The sequence below is a fragment of the Strigops habroptila genome, chromosome 5 (genome assembly GCF_004027225.2).
Source record: "Strigops habroptila isolate Jane chromosome 5, bStrHab1.2.pri, whole genome shotgun sequence".
NCBI classification, from domain to species: Eukaryota; Metazoa; Chordata; class Aves; order Psittaciformes; family Psittacidae; genus Strigops; species Strigops habroptila.
Window position 1 is genome coordinate 63,881,641 of NC_044281.2, and position 27,743 is coordinate 63,909,383.

The 27,743-nt window shown below is 41.6% G+C and overlaps 2 protein-coding genes across 2 annotated transcripts; both read left to right on the forward strand.

Annotated features, from left to right (window-relative positions):
• Positions 1 to 10,435, forward strand: LOC115608317 (lipase member M-like). Its single transcript, XM_030487008.1, has 10 exons — positions 1 to 17; positions 1,388 to 1,499; positions 2,968 to 3,085; positions 3,754 to 3,952; positions 4,663 to 4,772; positions 5,501 to 5,637; positions 6,171 to 6,317; positions 7,386 to 7,457; positions 8,970 to 9,041; positions 10,202 to 10,435. Exons 1-10 carry the CDS (start codon positions 1 to 3, stop codon positions 10,433 to 10,435), a joined length of 1,218 nt encoding a protein of 405 aa, XP_030342868.1.
• Positions 10,436 to 17,291: 6,856 nt separating this feature from the next.
• LOC115608042 (lysosomal acid lipase/cholesteryl ester hydrolase-like) lies at positions 17,292 to 27,311 on the forward strand. Its single transcript, XM_030486150.1, has 9 exons — positions 17,292 to 17,423; positions 18,748 to 18,862; positions 19,926 to 20,124; positions 20,740 to 20,849; positions 22,165 to 22,301; positions 22,887 to 23,027; positions 24,505 to 24,576; positions 25,722 to 25,790; positions 26,653 to 27,311. The coding sequence occupies exons 1-9, from the start codon at positions 17,292 to 17,294 to the stop codon at positions 26,884 to 26,886; spliced, it is 1,209 nt and encodes a 402-aa protein (XP_030342010.1). The 3' UTR covers positions 26,887 to 27,311.
• The last annotated feature ends 432 nt before the right edge of the window (positions 27,312 to 27,743 follow it).

Genomic DNA, 27,743 nt, shown 5'->3' on the forward strand with positions numbered 1-27,743 from the left:
ATGATTTCTGACACAAGGTCGGTAATGTTTTAATTCATGTCTGACCCAAAACTGATGAAGACTTTATGGGAGCTGCAAAAGATGGTATCAAACATGGGCTTAAGGAGTTGCTTTTATATTTAAGAGCAAATATATTTCATTATGTTGTTTTGCTCATAACTCGCATAGGTGACAGTGACTCCTTTCAGCTAAAGGCGAGTAGCATGACTCACCTAGCCTGAATTTAGGTAACTCTGGGATAACTGGAGAGGCATGGGGAAATGGCAAATGTGGGAACACAATTGCAGTGGCTTTCAACGAAAAGGAGGAAGGCTAACTCTGTAAAAGAAAGGGTTTTTTTTTTAAATGTCTATTCCTTTTTCTACAAAAGGAGCTAATTATTTTCAAGATACAGATTATATCAATATGTAGTTTTGGGAAGTTAGACTATAAGTTGTTGTTCCATGACAAGAAAAATATTAGGTATTCATATTATTTGAGAAAAAAGTTACAAAGTCTTCTTGATTGGGAAAATAATAAATGCAATGGATTTTTAGCTGATTCAGTCTATCTTAGGGATCTACGACAGAGGTTTAGACATGGACTCTAGGGGTTTGCATGGTGCAGAGAGAATGATAATTCAAACACTCTGCATTTTGTTTGAGCTAAGAGTATGCAGGTGTTCACAGACTGTGGAGCTGCTATGTGTGCCTCTAAGCAGGCTAGTTTTCCTCTCAGTTTTTTATTCCTTATTTCCTGAACAAAACTGGACTTCCCTGTGCTCGGTCTTTACCTAGCATTACATTTAGCAAAGCTTTCTTTTCCTTTCTTCATCCTCATCCTATGGAGTGGATAAATTTTTCCATTTAACTTCCTAAGTTCTTCATTAAATGAGAAGTATTTAAATCTGTTTATTTTCAATTGTCTTTGTTTTTTCAGCCACCTACCAAACAACTTGGTTGTCTGCACTTTGAAAACTTCACTGTGACAATGACTGATTTAGTTACAAGTTGCCTAGTAATTCTAGTGTTCCCCAGAGTTAGCCAAAAATGTTTCCTAATTAATCTACAGAACAAATGCATGGCATGGTAATGCAGGTGACTTGCTTCTCAGAAGAATGAATGAAATCCTTTTCTCTGAAACCTTTGCTTCTTGGATTCACTGATACTTTTGCCCTGATTGAAAGCAACATTCTGGTCCAAACCTTAGCAGATTATCCAGATTGCTGCCAAACTCCCTCAGAAAGGTGTTTAAAGTCAGCTTTGTTCCATTTAATTAACAAGTAGGGAGTACCAGACTAGGTCATTCAGTATTAGGCAGCACTTCCCTCGTCAGAAAAGTAGAGAATCTGTCTGGATTACAAGTGCGGAGCAGGACTACTGACAGATGAATATACTGTTTTATCCAGAAAGAAGATATGGCTCTTTGTTGCTGTGACATATTTGTTGCAGCAAATTACTTATTCAGAAGAACTCAGAAGAACTCAGAGAGCTGTGGATCCTGAAGCATTTATGAATATTGTAAGTTGCTCAGTAGAGTGACCTAGGGATTGAAGGAATGCATGTCTCAGAGCAGAGGGGTTTCTAGGTATTAGAAATAACAAGGTGGATAAGCTGCCTTTATTTAACCCATCTTCTCTCATCACTGTATATACTACCGGTCTTTTTCCCTCTCTCCTCTCCTCTCCTCTCCTCTCCTCTCCTCTCCTCTCCTCTCCTCTCCTCTCCTCTCCTCTCCTCTCCTCTCCTCTCCTCTCCTCTCCTCTCCTCTCCTCTCCTCTCCTCTCCTCTCCTCTCCTCTCCTCTCCTCTCCTCTCCTCTCCTCTCCTCTCCTCTCCTCTCCTCTCCTCTCCTCTCCTCTCCTCTCCTCTCCTCTCCTCTCCTCTCCTCTCCTCTCCTCTCCTCTCCTCTCCTCTCCTCTCCTCTCCTCTCCTCTCCTCTCCTCTCCTCTCCTCTCCTCTCCTCTCCTCTCCTCTCCTTTCTTCTGTCTGCATGTGTACTAGCACATCATAAGTTTGATAGAAATTAAAGCAAACACCTTTCCTCTAATCTCCAGAGTTAATTTCATTTTAAATATCAGTTACCACTTTGCTATTGCAGGCACTATCCCCCTATCTGAAAGAATGACCCTTTGGAATGTCAGCATTTCGTCAGCAAAGACGACTCTAAATAACTAATGGCTTATGTTTTCTCATTTTTTGAATAACCAGCATAGCTCAGAAGCAGCCAGCTTTTCAGAAGAGCACATCTTGCCAAGCAAGCTTGTTTAGATCTTTAGTCACTTGTTAAAATCTTGGGGTTTCTGTGCCGTGCGGCAAATTATATTGCGTGATTCACTGAGTGCAAGTTATAAAAACCAATCCTCTTTTGTAACAAAACAGGTTGAGTGTTACACGTCAAAAGTGGTACTTAATTTCAGAGCTTCAGCCTGGCTGTGCTAGTGATTTCGCTTGTGACTATGCAAGTGGCTGATCCTGTTTTTTCCATAATGTAGTCAGTTTTTCAGTGGTACTCACTGCATATGTGCCATTCACAAAAGGGCAGTTGCGAAGCTCTCTGGGTTTCTCTGAAGGTAGTTTAAATAAACTGGTTTCACTTGCATGACACCAGATCAGGAACATGCACCTGGGCAGCTCCTCATCTCAGCTAAGGGAATAATGAACTCTTTCTATGAGCTTATAGTGACTCTTAGATCACCAGAATGCGAGGGCTTGTGATGATTGTACAGCAGTAGTGTAATACAGGGGGGTTTTAACAGATTGTAAATGAATAGTTGAATCCTAGATATAATACAAAGAATTAAGGAAATTTGTTGTAGTTGTAGGGTTACAATATCCAATCTGATATTACTTTATTCAGATGCTTAATATATGTAGACTAAATCCTCAGCTGTATCTGCTTTCTAACATTTCTTCATTGTGAATATCTTATGCATATAATATACAAAATAGACTTCTGCAAGCAAATGCATTTGTACCTTCTCTTCTAGAACGAGCTCATTACTTACAAGGGGTACCCCAGTGAGGAGTATGAAGTGACAACAGAAGATTGTTACACTATTACCCTTAACCGGATCCCTTATGGTACACAGAACCAGGGAAACCCAGGTACAATTCTTTAATATGAGACAAAAGCAGCCTAGATAGGGCACGTTCTGGGAAGAGATACCTTATATTTATAAAATGTCCGGAAAAGCTTATATATGCAAGCAAAATTTTAGCAGAGCATTGTGGCAAGACCAACCTGAATTATGTCAAGCATACCTATTTATAACAAAAATGTACTATGTATGAAGCATATACCCTTATAATAAGAATTGATAAGTAAAAGGGTTTTTTTTAAAATAGGGAAAAGGCTCTAATCCGCCCTATCAGCCTGTTTTGTGAAAGCTGTTCCAGCTTCTCATTTTGCTTTGGTTTTGCTTACACCTGGTACATATCAGGCAATGATTCGTATTTTGGGTAAAGGAAACCTCTGCAAACAATCCCACACCTTCATTCTTTATATCCGTGTTAAGAATCTCAAGCTAATGCAGCTGAGCTATACAGTGATCAGAGGGTGCCAAACTAGTTTTCACTGGAGTCAGACAGATCTTTCCATAAATCCTTACAGAAGCTTAAAAGTTCTCTCTTTACGGAAAGGGATGTTTTGTTTTTATAATTAGTTTTCTCCCTTTAAATTGGAACAAATCCAATACTGACAGTAATATCCCTGAACTACCAGCAAAAGAAAAAGAAAAAAAAAAAACCTGTTTTGTTTCTGATTTGTTTTTCAGCTTTAAAACCTGCTGTGTTTCTCCAACATGGATTATTGGGAGACGCTAGTAACTGGGTCACAAACCTGCCCAACAACAGCTTGGGCTTCCTACTAGCTGATGCTGGTTTTGACGTTTGGATGGGAAATAGCAGAGGGAATCGCTGGTCCAGAAAACATCAAAACTATTCCATTGATCAAGATGAATTCTGGGCTTTCAGGTAGATGGAACCATTGAAGAGCATCTCCATTGCCAATATTTATTTAAGCTGGCTAAATCAGGGGTTTACATATGGTACCTTTTATAAAGTGTTCTGTATGTTCACTTTTGCTGAGGTGCACGTATACACGTATGTGAACATTTAATAGTAACGGAGACTAATTACTGCTAGAAAAGGTTCTAGAAGCATAGCAGCAGAGCAACACAGAGGAACCTGCACAGGCCATCTCCAAGCCACTCCTCAGTTCCAGAGGCAGTTTTGAAGACTGTTTAGAAACACTAGTCTGTACATTACAATAACACAAAAATCACAGAAGGAGAAAACGTAAATAATTTTTGCACTTATTTTGATGATCTTTTAAAAATAGACCTTTTATTTAATGCCAAATTGTATAAAATGAGTAATTCCGTGGAAGGAGCTCTGTAACTATATCACCACTTGTCCCTTTTGTACAGACACTTACAATTCAACCTGACGCTTCTTGAAGTTATAGTCCTTCCTTTGATGTAAAGGGAGAAAATACCCCAGAAGATTTTGAGTAGTATCTTCTGTATCCAGTACGAGAAAAACACAGAACCTAAAAGAGAGGAATGATTCACTGAACAGTTCATGCTCTTTCTGTGCTGACAAGCCTGTAATAAAAATGTGAATTCAATTCAAAGTCTGATTTTTAATTTATGCATAACTCTCTCTCAATCTGCTGCCTGCAGTTTTGATGAGATGGCAAAGTTTGATCTTCCAGCAGCAATAGATTTCATTGTGGAGAAAACAGGACAGGAAAAGTTGTACTATATTGGCTATTCGCAAGGTACTACCATCGGTAAGTTACACACCACAGACCAATGTTTCAGGAAAAGAGAGGTAAAATGTGAATTGAGATACTGTGATATTGACTGTACATGGGGTTTTCATTAACTCTTTGCAGGTGAGAAAAACACAGGATATGTTTTCAGCATATAGGCATTGTAAGTTTATTATAAAGACAATAAAACATACTGGGCCAAGTGCACTGCTGCTCTAAGTCTACCAATTTACAATTATACTGGAAATTATTGTGGACTATGCAAATTGTTTTATTCCAAGATGCAAGGGTGTGCCCAACAGCAGCTGGTCAGTTGACCAAAATAAACAAAATAGGAAAATGAAAGTACAGAAAGAGAAGTTGGCCAGTTTGGACAGGACACACACACACAAAAAAAAGAAAATGTGAAATGGGATTGACCATAAGAAAAACAACTGCACCTCCCAGTAGTACATGAAATGCATGAATGTGCATCAGAATTGTGCATTTATGTTTAAATGGGTTTGGAAAAAAACTGCAAAGGCAAAATATAGACAGAAATTTCTCTCTGAAAAGGGAAATAAAACTGCAAGCTGGTAACACAGGGAGAAGAGGGATTTTACACAAATCTAGGCTGAACTGCAATCTCTGAACAACTAACAAGGCTGTTTGTAGGTTTGAAATTGCAGAATAGCATTTATAAATAATGAAAATAGTCTGATGTACAAATGATGATTTTCTTTAACTTGCCTATTTTGTTTTCTCAGCTTTCATTGCCTTTTCAACAATGCCAGAGCTGGCTCAAAAAATCAAACTCTATTTGGCATTGGCACCTGTCGTTACTATTAAGTATGCTAGAAGCCCAGTGACAAAACTTCTCTACCTTCCTGAAACATTGCTCAGGGTATGTGATATCTTGGTTTCAACTGTTTAACCATATACTTGTTTGTTTAGCTCTTAAAATGGATAAACAGAAAGCATAGGGCTTTACAAAGTCTACTCATTTGCATGTGGGTAGGTTTACCTTATGACTGAAATCTTTGGAAGTTCAGACTGGACATTAAGAAAAAATTTTATCTAGGGCAATAGTGCAGCATTGGGATAGGTCACCCAGAGAGGTACAGAGATGCAGATCCTCAAAAGTTTCCAAGATTCCTGTAGACAATCGATGTGCAAGCTTAGAGCTAAACTAGGAATTGGAGTTAACATTTAACGTATCTCTTCATTAAAAGTGATGTAACCCAAATTGAGTAATGCCTGAGCAGGCTGATGCAATGGAAAAAAAAAAACCACCACCTAATCTCTTTCTTGTTTTTGCGAACATCATCTGGCAAATGAAGAGAAAGCAAGTGAGTACCACTGAACGTGCTGGAGAAGAGGAACAGGACACAAACACCTTTTAAAAACAACAGCACTACTTACCTTTGTGTTTCACAGGGTTTGCTTGGCAAAAGAGAATTTCTTCCTCAGACTGAGTGTCTGAGAAGGCTAATAGTCCCTGTCTGCAGCAACCCTGCTTTTGCCAGGCTTTGTAGGAGTGTCTTCTTCGGGCTGGGCGGCTGTAACCTGAGAAACATTGACGTGGTATGTATAACTCTTTTACAGCTCTACTGAGAGTTTAAGCTTCTGCTCCCAAAACTTGTCTTCTATGCTGTGGTGTGAATCCTGAATTTGTATTAGTCAGCATCACATTGCAGGGAACAGTCCCCACTACCACACAGCAATATTTACTGTTTGCCCCATCGCTGGCAGGGAACCACTGCCTCACTCCTCAGAAGAGCACTTGACTCCATCCCTACAATCAACGGCTGCTCAAAGTCCCCCAAAACTCTGCAGTCTGTCTTCTGTCAGACTTCACATAGGGCACTGTCTCTTGGTCCATACTGTGACTAATGGCCTCATCAGAGATCTTCAGTATGCTGGCACACCACGGTAAAAGAAATAAAACCCCTACTTGCTTCATGTTTTCAGGAGCTCCAGAGAAAGGAACACACCCCTTTGTCTTCCTCCTCCAAGTCTTGGACCACCAGGGATGTGCTCAGAGGCACAGGATACCTGGGGATACCTGACAGAGAGTTGGCAGACACTGGGGACTAAGACATACTTGGACACCTCGTGCTACGTACAGCCATAGGTCAGACCAGCTGGCATCAAACTTTTGCTCCAGCCTATTCCAAAAACGCCTCCGAGCATGTTCTCTGAGGAAGGATCACATAGCAACTTGTTAAGAAAACCCTGCAGGACTAGGGTGTGTTTTGTTTCAAGTAGTCATGCAGTCCTCAGGCAGTTGTAGTTCCTTTTGCTGTTCTGCCCAACAGCAATCCTCTCTCACACAGGATCTGTTATAGACTCCTGAAAAAAAGAGAACCCACCTCGTTTGAGATCTAAGTTGCTGACTTTCTACTCTATCCTTTCTATCTGTAGATTCTTTTAGATTCTCAATCATCCCAGAAAATGTTCTGGTTGGGTGTTATTCTTTCGGTGTTCCTCCAAACCAGATTGCCACATTTGGAGTAACTCTGAGGGAGTCGATGACCATACCACTCCAATTTCTGTTGTTTTTATTGCTACACGACTCTGCTGTGGCACATATTTTGATCTACGTCTCAATAGAAGAGAGGAAGAGAATACTCACTGAATATTTTCTTTCAGAACCGAATCAATGTGTATATTGCACAAACCACCGCTGGAACTTCTGTGCAGAACGTAGTCCACTGGAGTCAGGTACTAGCAAACTCATGGAAATCAGTTACTTACCTCTGACTGAATGGTATAGTATGGGTAGAAACTGTCATCCTGCCATGAATCCATTGCTAACTCCTTGGAAATACATGCAACTTGTGGTTTACAATTGAAATCTTAATTCAAACCACTATTTTTCATTGATCCTTTGCCAGCAGGATAGAAGTATCCTATGTGATACAGGTGCATTTGAAGCCAACAATGAAATATGGTATTTCTGTAAAAACATGTATGCTGGCAGCTGTGTATGCAGACGTATATATCTTTCTTCCTGCTGTGTACCCAGTACATTTTATAAATGATGCCCACAGTTCTTTACAGCTTACCTTAAGAAATTAGTATGTTTTCAATGTAGAGTCAAGAAATGAGCAAGACATGAGCTGCTTTGTAAAATACTAGATTTTACTTGTAAAAAACCCTGTATTTTCACTGCTTGCTTCCAAAGCTTTCAATGTCTGGACAGCAGTAGCACTATAAATAGTAAACTCTTTATTTAGTACACTTGTTATATGCTTTACTTACGAGGTGTTGTGACAGTACATCCTCAGCAGCAGTGCTGAGGAAAGCTGCATTTCAGGCTTTGGTTTCACACTTTCATGATTCATAAAGTCTGGGCTCAGTCACAGAAGCTGCTGCATGCAGGACTGGTTTCCCGACAGCACTGCAGGCTCTGGAGCAGAGCAGGAAGCAGCTGCAAGCACAGTGAGCTTGCAGGGGTGTTAATGCACTTTTCAACACAGCACAGAGAAGTTTGAGTAACACCTGCACAGGCATTTACTCAAAATCAAACAATACATTTGGCTATGAATTTACATAAAATTTTTGATTTGATTATGTTGCTTTTGTGACCATCCTAGACCTGTAAAGAAATAGGGTTACAAAGGCATAAGGGGGGGAGCTTTACAAATTGACTCAGGTTTAATTCAGCATCTAGCCACAGACTGGCAAGCATAAACATGCAGGACTAATACTCCTAAGCCTTCATTGTCATTGCTGTAATTACTATTAAAGGAGTTAACAGACAGTTTACCTTCAATGTTAAGATCCCACTGATGATGTCTCTTACAGCAATAACAACCCATGTTGTAGGCAAAGCCAAGGAGTATAAGGCAAGAACTAGAAATGGTGACTTCTGTATTCAAACCAGAGAGGGAAGAGAAAACAGAAGAAGGAGCCCCTCTCAGAGCTGAGTGATGGCAACATGACTGTCAGACAAGGACATGGCAGCGGCAGTGAGGAACTGGAACAAATTGCCTGTGAAATCATCCCTGGGTCTTTCTGGGCAGGATCCATGATATTTTTGGTTGTAACAAAAACATCTGACTCCTTTTCACTTATTGATACTTTTAGTTAACATAATGTTGGCTTTTTCAGAGCTCTTAGGAGAACTTCTGTTGAGGCTTTAGATTGGAGTCAGAGGCTCAGCAGGGAAAGAACCCACAAACTTCCTAGATGATGGATTTGTAACCACCCTTCTCTTGTTCCTCCTGTTAGGAAGCCCATTCGGGGAAGTTCCAAGCTTATGACTGGGGCAGTTCAAAGAAGAACATGGAAAAATACCAACAGGTATATTTTGGTGAAATAATATTATCACACTTGGACAACACAGAAGCACGCAGGAAGAGAGCAAGGATGTGGTAGAAGACACGTTTTCAGAATACATGTAGATGAAAGTATTACTACTTTCCAGTTTGGAATTCAACAGAGAAAGCATGCAAGCACTAATGACAACAATAAATAAAAAAAAAAAGGGGGGTGGGGGGGTGGAGGGAGACAGAAACATTTAAATTAAATGATCACTAAGAATAAAAGGAAGTAAGGGCAGGAAAGATAGAAAATTAATTTGAAAAAAGAAAAGTACATCTAGTTGATAAGACGAAAGAGGCATCTTGCCTACTAGCATGACTGAGACAGTTGCCAATGTATAAGAGCTCAGGAGAACAATATTAGGAAGAGGGCAACTGGAGAGCTAATAACTACTCTAGATTCTGGAAGCCAGAGGCATAAGGACTTTGTCCTCAATTCAAGACTCTAGTCCCATCCTTGACCCTCCTGCCCTTAAGGTCTCCACAACAGCCTATTATTATTAGTTACACGTTTTAATGATGGCTTGCCTGGAACTCAGCTTCCTTTGGTTTGTCTTGAATTTGCTTGCCCCTGGATAGTCACTGGATGCCTTCTAAGTTTTGTGTTATGAGAAGTAATGGAGTAATTACTTCCTGTGCTCTTTTTTTATACCATTTGTGATTGTATAATGCTGTCACCTGTACCTGCTCCGGCCTCTATTTTCCAAACCCAGGAGTCCTAAGCTACTTGCTCTTTCACCCTACAGAAGCCACCCCATACTCCTTTTCATCCTTGTCTCATGTTGTGTTTTCTAACTAGACCACGTAAGTTTTCTGGGGCTGATGTTTATAGAGGCATCCTGACATTTTCTGTCTTGTTGCATTTTCATGCCCTGTGAATTCCTAGCTTAGAGGGCAAAGACCAACAGTAGCCCTTTGTCAACTAAGGAGGCATTTTTCCTTTGGCTGTGCTATCAGCTGGGCCATCCCTGCAAGCAGACACAAAGAGCAAGCAAGGGCACTTCTTCCTGTTTAGTTTAGGTACCTGTTTAGTTTAGGCACCTGTACTTTGAACATCAGCAAAAGAAAGCCCCAAATGCATGTTTAAAGTTTGCTATGCTTTCCTAGACATCCATTCCTGTACTGCTTCATATTTTTCAGGCTACTCCTCCTCTCTACAATGTAGAAGAGATGACTGTACCAACAGCGGTATGGACTGGGGGACAAGACTTGCTTGCAGATCCCAAGGATGCGGCCATTTTACTGTCTCAAATTAAAAGGCTCATCTACCACAAGAGAATTCCTGGATGGGCACACCTGGATTTCATCTGGGGGTTGGATGCACCCTTGCATGTGTACAATGAAATTATTGATCTGATGCAAAAGAATCCTTAACCCACAACCAGTAGCCATACCTGATTCATTCAAAGACTCTTGCTTTCACTGGGTACAAACAAAGCTTTCTTTGCATCAGATGGTTTCTGTTGGAGTCAGAGAAAGGGTTCATCCTGTGCTAATTTCCTACTACATGTCACTGCAGTGCATTTTGCATCCTGATGGTGCACTTCATATATTCTGGCAATTGTGGATCAGTAATCACTTTTTAATTGGTACATCCTCATTCTGCAGTAACTTTGCTAATAGAAGTCAGGGGTTTTTTGCAGCCTGCTTTCTTCTTTAAACTCTTAACAGTAGTGAAAGCACTGACTTTCTCTGGATATGGTCAGTGATTACAAGGCGTTTTCCATTCTTTGCATTATTTCTCAGTTTATGGAGCTGGCAGTTATTGCAAGGTGTAGTGTAAGCCAAGACTAATTCTAGCAGTTATGGTATTGATTAATTTTATTATTAGATGAGACAATGAACAGAAAGTAAAAACTAAGTTCACACAAAAAACTCACTCCTGATAAGAAGATGGTTTGTCTTCATTTGAAACAGGGCTGCTCACTTTTTTCGTGAGAAAGAGCAAGGGACAGAGGGAGGGTAGACTCGGCAGAAAACAGTAGTCAGTCTCATGGTTCAAGCATGCACTTGGAAGATGGGAAACTTGGGTTCAATCTCTGCCCCCCCCACCCCTCCCAACATAGAGAAATCTTGGCAAACTTACTCTTCTCTGACAACAGTTTCAGGGTCTGTGTACATCGACTTTCCAGGATGGGAGAAAGGAGCTGATTTCATCTTGGCGATGGCAGCACTTCAGTGGGACGCTTTGGTTCAAAGTTACACTCTGAACGCAGCGGGAACCTCACATCTCTTGCCGTTTCACATGGAAGCTACTGGCTGCCAAAGAGCTGAGCTGTTCTAACCCTTATCATGGCTCTGAGAAGCCTCTTTGGGGTTTAAACACTAAAATGAAAAGTACCCAAACACCGCTAGAAAGAATCCATTATCTCCATCCCATGGGTAATTAGAGTCCTTTGCCCATTAGTGGGAAGGGCTGCTTTGAAAACAGTGCTAAAGAAACTGTCATCCTATTTAATTTCCTGGGGAACTCTGGCTCTACCAATCTTGTTTCAAATAGGTACTTACTGCACAAAGACACTGACTTGAAGGATAGCCTCCACGGTTATTAGGTTACAGCATTATGGGTCACTGTCCCTCCACAATGAAATGCCATTAGCTTCACTATGAAAAGAAACACGGTGCATTTAGGGGTTTCCTTTCAGAGTGACGCCATCATTCTTCATTTGAATCAAATGTTAACATGGACCTAATCTGGGATGTTAACCGGGGCAGGTACAGCTGTTACACTAAGACAGTTGACTGGTGATACTCTATAACCAAAGGGTCAATGTCCCACTCTGCGAAATGGTTCATTAGATGAAGAAATTAACCATTCCTGGTACCACTTCTGTTCCTTTCCCTTCCAAGACAAACAACAGGTCTGTTTCATTTCCTGAGCCCACTGCTGAAGCCTGTCCCATTGCCTTGTCCTCCGTGAACGTAAGTAGAGCCTGAACCAAACAAAACAGCTCCCCTCAAGACAAGAACGTTCCTTACATCCAATACAAATTCCTGGGGACAAATACCCTCCAGAAAGTCAGCCCTTCAACTAACTCATTGCTTATACAAGAAACACGTGAGGACTTGAGACCTACTTTATGAGTTTTCAATACTTACAATGGGAAATGAAATAGCAATATATCTGAAAGAAGCCAGAGCAACCCCTAAATTCACCTAAGAAAGAAATTTCAGTCGTTCAGCTATTTTGCAACCTGGGAGACCATAGAGGAGGCAGGGTGTTGAATTTTCTGGAAAATCAGTAAAAATCAGGCTGGGCAAGCAGCTTTGGAAAAATCTCTGGGACTGTTGATCCCACCTGGGAACATGAGGAGGAACTAGACATCATGTTGCAGAAGCCCTTCAAAGTGATTAATTTATAGTTTGTCACTTAGAGACATCAAAGCAGCTGAGTTACAATGCTTTTCACTGAGAAATTACCAAACTACCTTTTCACCATCACAAAAAATGTTGTCTACTTTGTATGTAAAGCAGAAGTATTATTGTGGCTTCACTGATATCCTGTTCTTATTTCACTCCTTTCCTTCCCCCACCACCCAATGGCATCATATTATTTGCAATGCTGTTCCCAAGAACACACCTCTTTCATCTGGTGTTCTTCTAAATGCTCATCAGTCCATAATGAAACACAAGATCTTCTGAAGACAATTATGAATTAATTGGCTAAAAAGGTTGGTCCTCACATAGAAGGATCCTACTTTGTTTGTACCTGCCTAAGGACACAGAAGGTGTCCTTCTGCCCACGGTCATTAAGCCAGTTTCAGTGAGGACTGAGCCCCCAGGCTGTCTACAAGTAATTGAGCAGCTCGGCAAAGATCTCCAAAGATACTATCTTTCCAGAGTTGATGAAAATGGCTTGGGAGAAGCAAGATCCCTTGTTTGTTCCCTCACTGGGAGAAAGGTTATATGATGTTTTCAAGCCTTCTTTGGCATCAGAGTGTGCCATGTCAACTACAGCAGCCATGTCAACTCTGAGCAACTAATGTAGAATGAGATGGGTTTCATGAGTTGTGCTGCTCACTGAAGAACAGGACAGTTTCTAATGTTAAAGTTAACATAAAGCAAATGAAAAGCAATAGCAGAGACAGTGTTCTTGAAAGTGTATATTGAAAGAAGCTGGACACTTCCTCCTCTTCGTCCTTAAAAGATTACATCTGGAGCAGCCCCTCATCTGGATGACAGTGCAGGGCAAGGTCTGCTACAGCCTCAGGGAACTGGAACACTCAGGTACGAGCTAAACATCCTAATTACTGATTTGTAGGTACTTCTTAAACTCTCCTGCTCCACGGCGTATTTTGGGTTTGTGAATTTAACCAGAAGATCTTTTTCATCTCTAAGATTTCCCCATTTCTGAAACATTGCCAAAGCACCACTTAAACACGCTCTACAATACATGCTGCCAACTCATGACACTGACAGCTGCTACCCTGAAGTGCTCATTGTGTTCTGGCTTCCTTTTATCGGTGCAGGTTTCTGCCAGTGAATCAGTCTGCTAGTGGAGACAGACTAGGAACTGAGGCAGAGGACACAAACAAGGCAGTCAAAACAGAGGTAAGTTGCTTATACATATGTCTTCATATGTCTTTTTCTCTGTTGCCTGTCTCCATAAAGACATTCAGTCTTGGTTTTGTGCAGTTGCTTGTAAGACTAGACAGCTTTTTGCCTCTCTGGTCTGTATGCTTATTGGTACGCACAGAAGTGCTTGTTGGCTCACATGAGAAGACAAAGGAGTTTAACCTGCACAAAAGGAAGAACAAGAGCAACTATTTCATTTCCCTCCACTTGTTTTCTTTAGACTGAGAACAAGGGAATGAAAGTCGCGGTATTGCAACAGTGTGTGTAAACTGGACCTCCTGCTATTGCAGTGTAATGCACATGCATGTTTTGTTAGTGAGTAAGGCAAGGCAGCACATTCTCATACACATTTATTCACAGTTGCTTCTCTGGTTGGTGTGTGTGTGCCTTACAGCTTAAATGAAATAAATTTAGACTGCTTAAAGAACAAAGATAGTTGGATGAATTTCTGAAGGGCGTTTGTCTTAGTGTCATTAAATCTTAAAAGTACATAAAGAACTTTCAAGGGCATTTCTCTCTCTGACCTTTTTAACTTCTAAGTATTCTTTTCTGACAGTTTACTATGCCAGTTCATCTCACTAGATAAAAAGTTGCTCACATCTCCTAACTGTCTTTATTCCTGAAGCTTATGGAGCAGTGGTCTGCCAAGATTGATATTACTTAGCCCACTGTATCTGGTTTAAAAGGCAAATACCTGGAAGTCCATGAGCCATGCCAGCTAAGCCAGGCGATATTAAAGGGCACTGAGAAAAGTTTGCCTTTACAAGAGGAATAATTTAGCCTCTGCGTTGCCTTGACTGGTTTTGAAAGTGATTTGAAAACAAGCTGAGACATTAGCAGAACTTTTTCTTCCCAAATAAGATTCCCTGTGCAGGGAGAGGGAAGCATATTTTACTGCCATTAGAATGGAGTAAAACAACAGAAAGCTAAAGAGTGTTGGGCTGACTATGTAGTTGTGAGGCTTCTTGTTTTGACAACAAAAATTAAGAGGTATTTAATATACAAAGGGAATTGAATGGAGTGTGTTTTGATGCCAAATTTAAAGTTTTGGGTGTTTCAAAACACTAGTTCATTCCAAATCTCCAATGACTCATGAGGTTTGACTTCTTTAAATTTGTTCAGTCAAATTTAAAGGTTAAACTAAAGATCAGAAAAATTTGAAACTCCTTTTCCCATACGGAGATTTAGAGAGTGCAAAAATATCTTGGTTACCCCTCCCTAACTCCCACAAATCCTGCTCATCTTCCCCATTACTTACCAGAGAATACTCTTATTTTATCTTGATCTGTAGCTCCATTTCCAAGTCCAAATAAACTTCATAGAGCAGAGTGTCTCCTCATAGCAGATGCCTTATGATAGCAGAAGACTCCAGAAACATGTGGCTACATGAAAACCTCTGTTCTTCATTAAACATTGGATTCTCCATGTCTAATGGAGCTAGCAATGCCTGGTTTCAGAAAAACTTGTTTCCTTAGTCTGCTTAACTTCCTAATGCAAACTGTAACAAAGGCAGGTCTCCAATGACATTCTCTCACAAACACCGATGCCCAGCCATGCATGCTGTGGCTACTTTGAAGCTACATGGACACTGACTAGTTGTCTAGTTCACCCTTGCTGACTGCTAAACTAGTTGCAGAACACTCAACAGCTGTCTTTGGCCTGCCTTCTCCCCAGGAAGACACTAACGCCATTGAATAGTCTCCCCCAGCAAACAGTCCTCAGGAGATCCTGCAAACCCCATTACTTTACAAGCTTGTATCTCAGGGCTGAACTTGGCAGATATTTACAAATGACATCCAAAGTTAATTACAGGATGGACAGAAAGATGAACTAACATAAACACACTGTGGTCATAGAAGTATGCCCTCTTCTTCAGAGGAAACCAAGCTTACAAGAGCAGTAATGTCCCCAGTCATTACCGGTGAGGCAATCTTACTAGACGCCTCGATGAGCTGAAACCTTACCTTGCACTACCTGACCCTTTTGTCCCATGGATTCTCTTGCTGAACATTTATATAGCCTGCCTGATCTTTCTGGTTTTTATCCACATGCAGAATGGCTGCTACTTTTCTCTTCACAGCCCTCATTCTCTCCTCACAGATGCAGGTGTAGCATACAACAACTATTAGATATATAAGGGCTTTTCCAGAATGTGTAAGCACAGTCCTGAACTTCGTGTATGAATCACTTTTGTACAGTTCTGCAGATTGGAAAGAAAAATCCTATCCTACTTACTTGCAGCTCTCTTGTAGGTGAGGAGCACTTTTCCTGTTCTTTGAGAAGTTTTAACTTAGAGTCCCACTCCCAGTAACTTTCTGGGACACAGAACCTTCTAGTTCCCTTTTCTAGGGAGCATCTGAGCCAACATTTACATGTTGAAAACAGAGAACAGTGTTCCTGAATTCACTGACTGGGTTCTGGAAAATAAAGACTAAAACCTGGAAACATGTATGCTGTAGGTGAAGTCAGCATAACCTGGTGCTAGATAGACTGCACTCTGCATTCAGAGAAGCTAATCTGGTACCATCAGTCAACGCCGGAAAGGGTAAGGTCTCACCGCCCTGTGACCAATACAAGATTTGCAATATGGACTGCCATTTCTAAGAAATATGGGAGGAAGACCCTTGGCAACATGAAGGTAGTCTCGGTTTCCATTGTTCACTGCTCTAAAACCAAATCATTCCATGGTTTCTTGGTTGGTGGCAGCCATTGATTTTGAGACAGAAACATTGGGCTCAGAAGTAGCAGGAGGAAAAATGTAATTTCTGGGGATAACAGAGCAGGTTCTTGGAAGAAGCAGGCAGCAAGGAGATAGTGAAGAAGCCTGAGGGGCTGGTAAATGGAGACCTAGATGACTCAGTTTCAATCTGAAAGGCAAGGCTGACTGGGAACTGACTTATGGGGCTTCTGGGGAGCCACACATGGTCATGTTGTTCACTTCATGTTATCAGAGGAACTAGTTTCAGGCAGAACTTGAACCTGGTCTGGGGCACATCAACCCACAGTGAAAGCACAAGCTAGCACTGACCTGGTGCAAGCATACTGCCCTAAGCCCATTACATCTCCTCCCAGAGTCCCTGAATCACTGCCCCTGCAACTTTCACAAGCCTCATTGACTGGTCCCTCACCCCAGCACACCACTGACCAGCACCAAGACTAGCATTTGAACCCAAAGGAGGAGAGGGCAGGTGGAAAGAGTGCCCATCCCAAACCTCTCTCGCCTCATTCCTGAGGAGACAGGAAACAAAGAGCGCTTTCTTCTTTCACCTCTCCTGCTGGCAGTGGAGGCAGATAAAGGCAGACAATCTGGATGATGGTCATCTCAGGTACTCATGCTTCTTTGTCAGGCTTCTGTTAGATTCATGCCAAAAGCTGGCCCTGTCTATCAACCACAGCTCCCTTGTCACCCGCAGAGTGCTCAGGCATGCTCATGTGTGGTATGTCAAAGTGTTTTCCTTACCTATTCTGCAACCCTGCCTATTGAACAGGGTGAGCTGCAGGCAGTTTCTCTTCACACAGGTACTTATTCTGGCAGCCCCTTGGGGAACAGACCATGGGCAACATTCAGAAGCCTCCTCACTTGGGTCTTCCTGTAGAATTCTGTGACACTCCTAATGCAAACAAACCTGCATGTGCTCTTTCACTCAGCCCCGAGATGTGGTGTCTCCTCATGCTGCTCTGCTCTCAAGGAATTGCCTTTTCAGCAGGATTCACAACACCCTCCTCTCTGAACTCAGACAAGAGCCAGTTCAGGAAGACTCGTAACCCTGAATCCCTTATGAATGTTGTAAGTTGGGTCACTTTCTCTCCCTTTCTTTCTAAAGTGTCTCTTTCAATACCACTACCACTGCCCCATCACTAACAGTCCCAGTGAGGAGGCTAAGAAGGGACCCTTCCATATTTCCCATTTTCCAACCTGCCTTTTTCAAAACTGTTGCATTACAGTCACCACTGCAATGAGAGTCAGTCCTGCATGTGCCAGGGACAGATGCGACTCTTGCATATCACATGAGGACAGACACATAGCACTGCAGTGGAGGGTGCTGGCTCCTACTTTTGCCTCCAAGGACAGGCAACTCCCCAGAGGGACAATGGAGATCCAGGCTACTGCATTTTGGTCCCAGCAACAGGACTCAGCCCTGGGCTGTGACCAGAGCACAGACTACAATCTCCAGTCCATACCAAACTGAACAACAGAATTTCATTGCCTGCATTTAGGGTGAACCCCAATAGATAAATGATGAACACAAGGCTGGGCGATGCCTCATGACACTTGTTTGCAGTCACCTTTCTCAACACACATTGGTATTTCTGGCTACTGCACAAAGAAGGGAAGATATGAACCTGGCAAGAGGACAAAGATCCTCCAGCAGTATGATAGGAAGCACCAGCTAAGAAGAAACCTTGATGCTCCCATCCAAACAGCCCGAGCTGCCAGATAAGAATTCCTTTGCTGTGGAGGCAAAGGCTAGTTTCTAGTCTCAGAGTAAGCAAAGCCCTCCCTTTCTGTAACAACCTATTTCCTCAGTATAGTGGCAAGGGAGGAAGAATTCCCCCTTCAAACAGCAGATTCTCATTACACAAAGTAATCTAAGATGCCTTGCTCTGAATCACCAAAGATTTCCTCACAGTACATGCAAAATTAGGTGTAGGTGGTCTTTTGAGTTCCTTAGCGACAAGAGCTCCACCCTTGTTTGCCTTGCCTGCTTGGCTTGCCTAACTACACTTTGGTAAGGAAGGATTGATTATGGACCAAAACCTTCAGCTTTTGGCATTGTCTTATACCAACACTGCTACGTATTTAATCTATAGAAAGGTATTATCTGTATCGGCCTTGCAAAACAGGACAAACTATCTCTCAAAAGATAGTCACTCATTACAGTCCTGCTTTGTCCCATAATATGCGGTCAAATACCAGACAACTACCACTTAAGCAGGACAGAAGAAGACTTTGGTGCATCTTTTTACAAGACCTGTAATATTCATTCTCAGACATGGTGCCTGTGGCCAGGGGCCTTGCAGAACAGAACACAGAACACGCTGCTCAGCCTGGTTATCCTCCAAAACAGGACAACCTGCATGTTCACACACTCTCCTTTGGCTTCTCACAGAGTGAAATTATCAGATATCATGGATACCCCAGTGAGGAATATGAAGTTACCACAGAGGATGGGTACATTCTTAGTGTTTACAGAATTCCTGCTGGGAGGAACAGCCAAAGTACAGGTATGACACAGTCATAGGACGTAAGGAAAGCCTGAGAGTCAACTCTCCCATGGGTCCCCCATCTTTCCCCTTTGCACATGCCATGACATGTTCTACGCTTTTCAGTCTCAGTAAAAGCACCTGGTCAGGAATCTGGCCTGAATTCTGAACTCATCTGAAGTCCACACATTCAGTGTCTCTGTTCTTATTTGAGACTTTTTTAATAATTTTACCATATCACAGGTTTTTTCTTTCATGTGGGCTGGGGGAGGGTGTGATAAACTGTATTTTGGGAGGTTTTGCATTAGCACCCTAAGTAATATACATTTAAAATAGAAGCCTGACAACAAAGCCTCTCAGGTTGGGCATATGAATATTAGTTCCCAGCCTTCTGAAGGACAGAGATATTCTTAAACAAGTTGATAAGGTCATCAAGGAAAAGCAAATGCATTTCATTTCTTTTGTCACATTTTCTGAATGGAATAAGAATTTCCACCTGGAATTTGAGGTATCCTAGGTTTTCCAGCCTGGGACAGATACTGCTACTTTGTTTATTACTCCTTGTTAAAACTATAGAATAATTTATTCTGAATGCGTCCTCCTATTTGGATCTCCTGCTTCAGAGATCATCTGGACCAGCCTCACTGTCAGAGTAAGGTTAACCAAAGTTAGATCAGGAGCCTCTCAGTCCTGCTCAGTTGGCTACTGAATAGACCTAAGGGTAGATACGTTGCTTTGTCTTTCATACACTGTTATGCCTTCAGCAGTTTTCAGCTGTGGATAGATGGTTTCAGTATAGGGACCTGTAAGTTTGCTTTCCAGTGCAAAAGGAGGTGGGGACAGGCCTCCTCATTAAATTCCTTATTTGCCAGTCCTGTCATGAAATTGTTATGAAATGTCATGAAACGGTTCCTGCTTACATGGAACAAACCCTTCAGGTTTCTCCAACGAATATCTATGCATAGTTCTGGGAGCTTCTTGAAGAAGGAAAGATTTAAACTCTCTCACAAGCTAAACTCTGCACTCCAATCTTAAATACACATTAACAACTGCTCCAATATAAGAATATTTTTTTCTTTTCCAGGGAAAAAGCCTGTAGTCTTCCTACAGCATGCTTTTCTAGGAGATGCTACACACTGGATTTCTAACCTGCCCAACAACAGCTTGGGCTTCATCCTCGCAGATGCTGGCTATGATGTCTGGATGGGAAACAGCCGAGGGAACACCTGGTCTTTAAAACACAAGACCCTTAATCCCAGCCAGAAAGCATTCTGGCAGTTCAGGTACTCCGTAGAGGGAGAATTACTCAGACAAAAACTCTCAGGTGACCAGATAGCTTCAGCCTGATGGTTTTTACCTAAACCAACACCAGAACAGGGTCTACATCAACCAAGGAGACTAAAGAACCAGATGAAGAAGGATGTTCACTACTACGCAGAGCTGAGAGCATTGTATGGGGAAGAGATTTCAGACTGAGAAACGAAATGGAATGCTGAGGAAATGGCAGACAGTACTGTGTGAGAGAGAACAGGAACCTCAGCTGGAACAGGCTGAGCAGCCTTTGTCTAGAAACCTCTGATCTCTCACAGCTGAATTCAACCAAGAAAGAAATGTGTTTTGTAACCCATGCTAGTGAAAGCACTGATTAAATTCAGTTCCCCAATGGCTGCAGCTGACAGGTGAAACTGGCATCTCCTTTGCAGAAAGCCCAAGGCCTCGGGCAGTCTGGCAGTTCCACTGCATCCCTCTACCCCCTTCCCCAACTCAAGCAAGAATGCAAAGTGTGAAAACATATCTTTCAATGGGGCCTGCTTGGTGCAATGAACAAAATTTACATTCAATAGCTCACACTCTGATAGCTAAATTGCCTGCTAACTTTCTGTGTTTCTCCTCTGTAGCTTCACTGAAATGGGTAAATATGATATTCCAGCAGAGCTGTACTTCATCATGAATAAAACTGGACAGAAGGATGTATATTATGTTGGTCACTCTGAAGGCACAACATCAGGTAATGCCAGGACACTCATGGTTCACAACCACTCATGTTCATATCTGATCAGTAGGTGGGTCTCCCCATTGATTCAGTTGTTTTTCTTGTTTGTAGAGAGCTAGCAAACATAGAAGTGTCTTCTGAGTTGGGATCTGGAAAATATGCAGAACTTTCCTAAACTGGGCTTTGGCTACCCTTAACAAGCAAAGAAACCTAATGGTAGATCCAAATATAGTTCAACTTTTTAAATAATTAGAGGCATGAAAGTGGTTATTTAATTTGTACTTCAGGTATTTTTCTTGAATTCTTAGCAACAGGGATTTTCAAGTTCGTCTTTTGTATTAAAATGTACAATTAATTCCCTTGTGAACAAGAAGGGAAAAGTAAAAAGATAAACCAGCAAATATAATACACGACTTCAAATAACAAGACAAGGAAAAAGAACTTCAACATTACTAAGTCACATGACTTAATGGCAATATTACAATTTAAGGCATAGCTTATGAGTGGCTATAACTGGCAACAATACTGTTTAAAATGATATTGTCAGAGACTGACCATTAGGAAAAAGTGTTAATAACTTATCTTCCCTTAGTGCCAGCCTTTAGCATCGACTCACTTCACGGCCTCTGAATGCAACTAACTTTCTTTCAGAATCACCTGAGAGTTCCTGATGTTTACAGTTTAAGTGTAAGATCCATGAATGGACATTGACTAGAAAATGAGCAACTGCCAGTTCATTAGTGTAAATGACCCAGGAAAGAAAAAAAGAAGGAGATGTGGGAAAATCATATATTGTTACAGTTCCAGACCCTTCCTTTCTTTTCCTCTCATTAAAGACCCTCATGGCAAAACAAAGTAACCATCTAGGCTTTCTTCAGCTGCCTTCAATGCAAAAAATCAGTTGAAAAGATTCAAAGCTCCCAGTATTCAGCTGATTATTCTGCAGTTTAATGGAAGCATAAACATACATAGACCCTTAGAGACTATAATCTGAAAAACTCCTTTTTTATGAGAGTTTTTTGAACTTTAGGGGGAACTGATTTTATCACAAAAACCTCATTGACATGTTGCCTACAAAAACTGTTCTAATAAAGGCAATGTCCAGACATGCTCTAAAACTCAGAATGAATGTTGCCTCCAAATAAAATTAATTTCAGGACTTAGCTTCAACATTCACCTTAGGTAAAACATGATGCACAGACAAACATGGACAACAGATGATAGGCTGCAGATCTAGTCTCATTTCTTGTTTGCTACCTACTGCTTATTTGTTTATCTCGTCTGCAGAAGATGTCTTCACTAACTCAGGCTGTCTCTTCTGCACTTACAGGCTTCATAGCATTTTCTACATACCCTGAGCTGGCTAAACGGGTGAAAATATTCTGTGCTCTGGGCCCAGTAACCTCGTGCTCATATTCTACAAGCCCTCTGATTAAGATAACAAATCTTCCTGAACCACTGCTCAGGGTATGTCATTTTTCCCTCTAAGAGGCCCAATGCTTGACTTAGCTTCACAGTGTTCACTCAACCTGAGACAACGTGTTCCTAAACAGGTGACATGCTGATGCTGAGCTTGGGATGAATTGAGTGCTTTTGAAAAATCTGTTCCCAAACTCTGCAGGGAAAATACTGGAGATACAGGGCTTGTAGCAGCAGGTCCCAGTCAAGCAGGAGACTTCTGAAACTCTCTTGTCATAGGACTCTTTCTGTTAACTGATATTTTGCTGGCCTCATGCAGGAGGAACTAAACCAGAGCTGCAATAACAGCCATACGATCTCTGAGACTTCAGAAATGAGTGAGCACTGGGGTCATTACACTAGAAATGGAGGATTGCTTCTTCCAGTATTGATGACAGTAATAGGAAGAAGGAAGGATATGCTATGCACTGTGGGGAAGAAGGTGTTGTAAGGGGTATTGGGAGGGCAACCTTCTTTAACAATCTTTGAGTACTGAGTTAGGAGGCTAGGCTGTTAGTGACAGTTTCATGCATAAAATACCCCTGTAAAAAGGGGGAAAAAAGGTGCTGTGATTGTGCTTTTTCCTTCCCTCAGTTGCTATTCGGCTGCAAAGGAACCATGCACCAGATTGGTTTTCTGAGAGGACCTGTGACACAGTTATGTACAAGCCTCGATAAGTTTTGTGGCCACACACTCTGTTACCTAGCTGGAGGTAACATAAAAAATCTGAACACGGTACGTATATGCAAGGACACCTACTCAAATTAAAACTGAGGTGATTTCAGAAGTTGCGGAAGTTACATCTGTGCACTCTATCCTTATCTAGCAACTGTCAGGAATGTAAACATACATAAACCACAACATAGTTCTCAGCAGATGGAGGGAATGCCAGGACATTGTGCCAAACAGGACTAGAGGTAATGATGGATGGGAGCAACAACTAGGCAAATCCCAGTCCCAGAAAAGACAGAATTCAGTCTGGAGCTATACTGCACATGTCAATAGATGTGCCCTCTTTTGAGGCTAAGCCAATCATGTCTTGGTCATACACAGATGCTTTTTAAAAAGAGCAAATGGATGATGGAGTCAGACTTCTTGGTAATACAGTTCCCAGTTTCCTTCCTTAACATGCTGACGCCAGGGTCCTCTGAACACTGGAATAATTAAAAAACAGGAAAAAGCTCCTTTTCCCTTCCCACTTTTCAGACTACTTGAGCCAGAACTTGGGCCTAAAGAGCTATTGTAAGGGGCATTTTCCTTATTTTCATTTGGGGGTGTTTTTTTTTTTTTTTTGTCCTTAGAACTGCGCTCAACAACTTAATCTGCAAAAAATCTATAGAGCTGCAGAAAGTCCTTCCCCTGTGCCTGCAGAGTGCAACACATCTACAGTGGTATTCACAGAGATTAGCAAGTCAGTCAGAGGGGACAGGAGAGACAGGAGAGTTGTCCCTATGCTTGCCAACATATGGATGCTGTAGTGAGTCTTAAATTGCCTTTACAGTGGCCAAAGTTTGCAGAAGCTGGCCTGTGTAATGTTTATTACTGCAATATTTGTAAAGACTGAGGCCCATTTTTCTCCATCTATAACCACTTGTAAAAGCATATACGGGAAAGCAGTGAGAATTAAAGGTTCAATTCAAAAGCAGTTAGAGGCATTGCAGCCCCTTTGAATTGCAGAGTTAAACCATTAAGGATCTTTCCTGACTTGTGTTAAATCACTATTGTGGTTCTCAGGGCAAGATAACAAGTCTGAGGAGGAATCTGAGGAGATGGAGTTAGAACATCTCCTTAACAGAACTATAAAAACGCAAACAGAAGAAAAAGCAATCAGTTTTGTAAGCTGGCTTCTTCAGCACTAGGAGTAAAGTGAAGAGAAAAACAAAGCTTCAAAAGACTTATACACGCATGGGAATTTGGTGTGAGGTGAGGAATCTACTTTGCAAGGACTGGAAGGTTTTTCCCCTACTGTTGCTGAACCACAGGATCCCACAGTACTGTCTTCATGGAACAGACTTGCTTTCATGGAGAAAGTGTGCAAGTGCATACAATTAAACAGCTATTCCTAAGTCTGCTTCTCAGTTTTCTGTCTGATATTTGAAGCATATCCTATTAAAATGGGGTTTAACACAGAAGCACTATGTTGCTCAGGTCCCTCACAGCTTCTGTCACAGCACTGATCACTGCATTTATAACACTTCTGCTTTCTCTCCAGAGTCGAACAGATGTATACGTAGGACATTCTCCTGCTGGAACATCAGTACAGAACATTATTCACTGGCATCAGGTACAACTGCGTACTGACCTATAAATAGACTCTAACTACTGCTTTTTATGCAACCAACAGCCCACAGGGAAGTCCAGAGATGGTGGATTTGGGAAACTACCCACCACATCTTCTCACATGCTGCCATGAGCGCCTGCCACAGAAAGCACCGTTTCCCATGGCACACCAGACCATTATGCGAATTGCCCCTTCGGTATCAGGCACTGAGATTTCCCCGGGACATATCAGACAATAAGGATCAGGATAAAAAGAAAATAGCAAAGGCAGTACAGCAAGCAGATTTCTAGCACATTCCCAGCTACTTGAAGCCTTGAAGCCAAGGTTTTCTAAACTGACAGACAATCCTTTATTACATGCAACCACTCACAAATAAAACTGCTTTTGTGCAAAAGAAAAAAAAAAAAGTGACCAAAAAGAAAAGAAAATCAACACACACACGCGCGCACAAAAAAACCCCAAATACCCCCCTCTCCCCCCAAAAAAAAGCCTCACAAAAAACCAAACCAAACAAAAAGCCCTCAAAAGATATGTACTTAACTCTCCACTCACCAGTCCTGTAGGGCATATAGCATGTCTTCTAGACAACCAGATCAGAAAGGCTAATACCTGTGTCTAATGTTTCACCTCAAAACTGCTGTCAGAGCACAACTCGTGTGACCAAACTCGTGTAACTACAGAGCCTCTGCAAGTATCACCACTGCTGTGAGCAGACCAGACAAACCTGACACACAAAAGACATGATGTGTAAGGAGAGATCTTATATTATGCTAGACTAGTAATAGACTAGTAATGGACCTGAAATGTTCTAAACATTCAGGTCCTCTTCCTGTGTGACAACCGAACCCAACTGTGCATCACAAACAGGGACTCCAACTTTAGTTAACTAATTTAGTCAAGTGAAAATTTAATAATCAAACATACAGAGGGTGGTGACTGAGGATCAGGAGAAAAAGTTAGCAACAGGAAAGGATAAAGCTACTCACCCTACAATCCATCCTCAATGTCCCTGGAAGCCTGCAGCCAGAGGAAGGGGTGGGAGTAACTCGAAATCCACTATCTAAGCCTTGGCTTCAATCACAGACAGGAAAATGCCTCCCGCACTCTGCTTCTTGGTCCCTCAACACTTCTATCTGTTCGTTTGACAGATAAGATCTGCAGGCCAATTGCAAGCTTATGACTATGGCTCTAAGGAAAACATGAAGAAATACAACCAGGTAAGGCAATATAGTTTCCCTAAGAACTCATCCTCAGGCCCTGAAAAAATTAAGAACAGAAAAAATCAGATTTCAGCACCTGTGGGAGCTACAGAAAGAGGGAGAGAGTGTCTGAGGTAATGTTTCACCTGAATTTAATACTCATAAAAGTCTATTCACAGAGAAGGCATAGGCAGGTCCTTGCAGACAGCTAAGAAAGTTTGCTTTGCCTCTCCTACTGATGCAGACATGTGTCCAACGACATGTCAATTTACCTGCCATTCCCAAAAGGCTAAGAGCCATATCCAAGTCCTCGGACTGGATGAGTGTGGAGCTCTTCACTGCCCGCAAAATCCTCAAGGTCTACCTTTCAGTTAAGGAAAGAAATGATTCTTACAGCTAAAAGTGAAATGCATACCTTGGTTTTGGGAAGCTCAGAAATTTTCTAAAGTGAAATTATAAATACAGTATTTCCTTGACGCTTAAATCCGAAGCATAACAACTAAGACCAACAGTTGTACTCCATGCCCCAACAAAACTTAAAGATCTTCCCACCCTAAATATACACATTAATAAGCTCCACAGTTTTGACTGATAAGCAGACATGGTTCTTTCCATATCTTCACCTCTGAAGGCACAAGCAGGCTTTAAACTGCAAGACAACTCTGCCGTCTTATGGAAAGACCCAGGAATAGGACGGATCATTCCCTTTCGTGGTAGACAGGGAATGATGTTAGAGAAATAGACACTAAGAAAGTGGGCTTCATCCTTACTGTTTTATTGCAGTGAGTGCAGAAGGGAAAAAGGGGTGCTTGCACAGAATCCTTTCTCTAAACACAACTTCTGTTATAACAGCATTCACCCACATCTCCCTTTCTTACAGTCTACTCCTCCTGCGTACAAGATAGAGGAAATAAGCACACCAATTGCTGTCTGGAGCGGTGGACAGGACGAATTCGCAGATCCAAAAGACATGGCAAAGCTGCTCCCTCAGATTAAAAATCTCCTTTATCATGAGCATTTTCCTTCTTGGGGTCATCTTGATTTCATCTGGGGCCTTGATGCAACTGAGAAAATGTATCAGAAAATCGTTGAACTAATGACAAAATTCTATTGAAATCACATGCACATGATTTACTCAGCAAAAACCTCTAGAATTTCTATTTGGCAATAAGGGTGAGACCTGAGGAAGAGGTAAACACAGAGACACGCATAATGGATAGCAGTATTTACCCGCACTTGTTTCTTGCATTCCTCATAGTTTGAGGTTTTCTGTGGTGTTACCGTGACTGCTGTCTTCCTGAGAAGTTTGAGGTGTATAGGAATGAAAACTGAAAACATGAATATATTTGAGCACACACTGCAGGGATCACTGAATTTGGACAACTTTTATTTCTACAAGACTGCAAGACTGATTTTCCTAAGCCTAAACTCTGTTGTTCTCATGTATATCTTATGTACTCCACAAAGCTATTCCCATGCCCAATTTGTATTTTCCCATGAAGACCAAAATGTGGGATTTGTTCACTTCTCTGTTGAAGTACAACTGACCTTTGTTTAAATTAAATCATTTATCTACTTGACAGAAAACTTAGGTTGTTTTTTTTTCTTCTTCTTCCCTCCTCACATTTACCTATAGCGTCAACACAGTCAAGAGATCTTCAGACACAAGAAACTGAGCAGGCAATAGATGACTTCCAAACATCAAGGAATCCAACATCAGAAAAACTTGCAGAAATGTTCTCCTGCCCTCCATGCCTAGACATCACCCAAACATTTATCCATGCAGTCTAAACCCCCCAGCTTCAAAGACCATGGAGGCAGCTGAGGAATAAGGAGATGCAGACTTGCCAGGCAAGCTGCACTCCAAACAATACAGCTTCTACCCAATGAATTGTTCTTGACACTAGCAATGAAGTTGTTGCAAGCACTCTGAGCTATCAGCTTTAACTTTCACATAACTCTTTGTCTTAG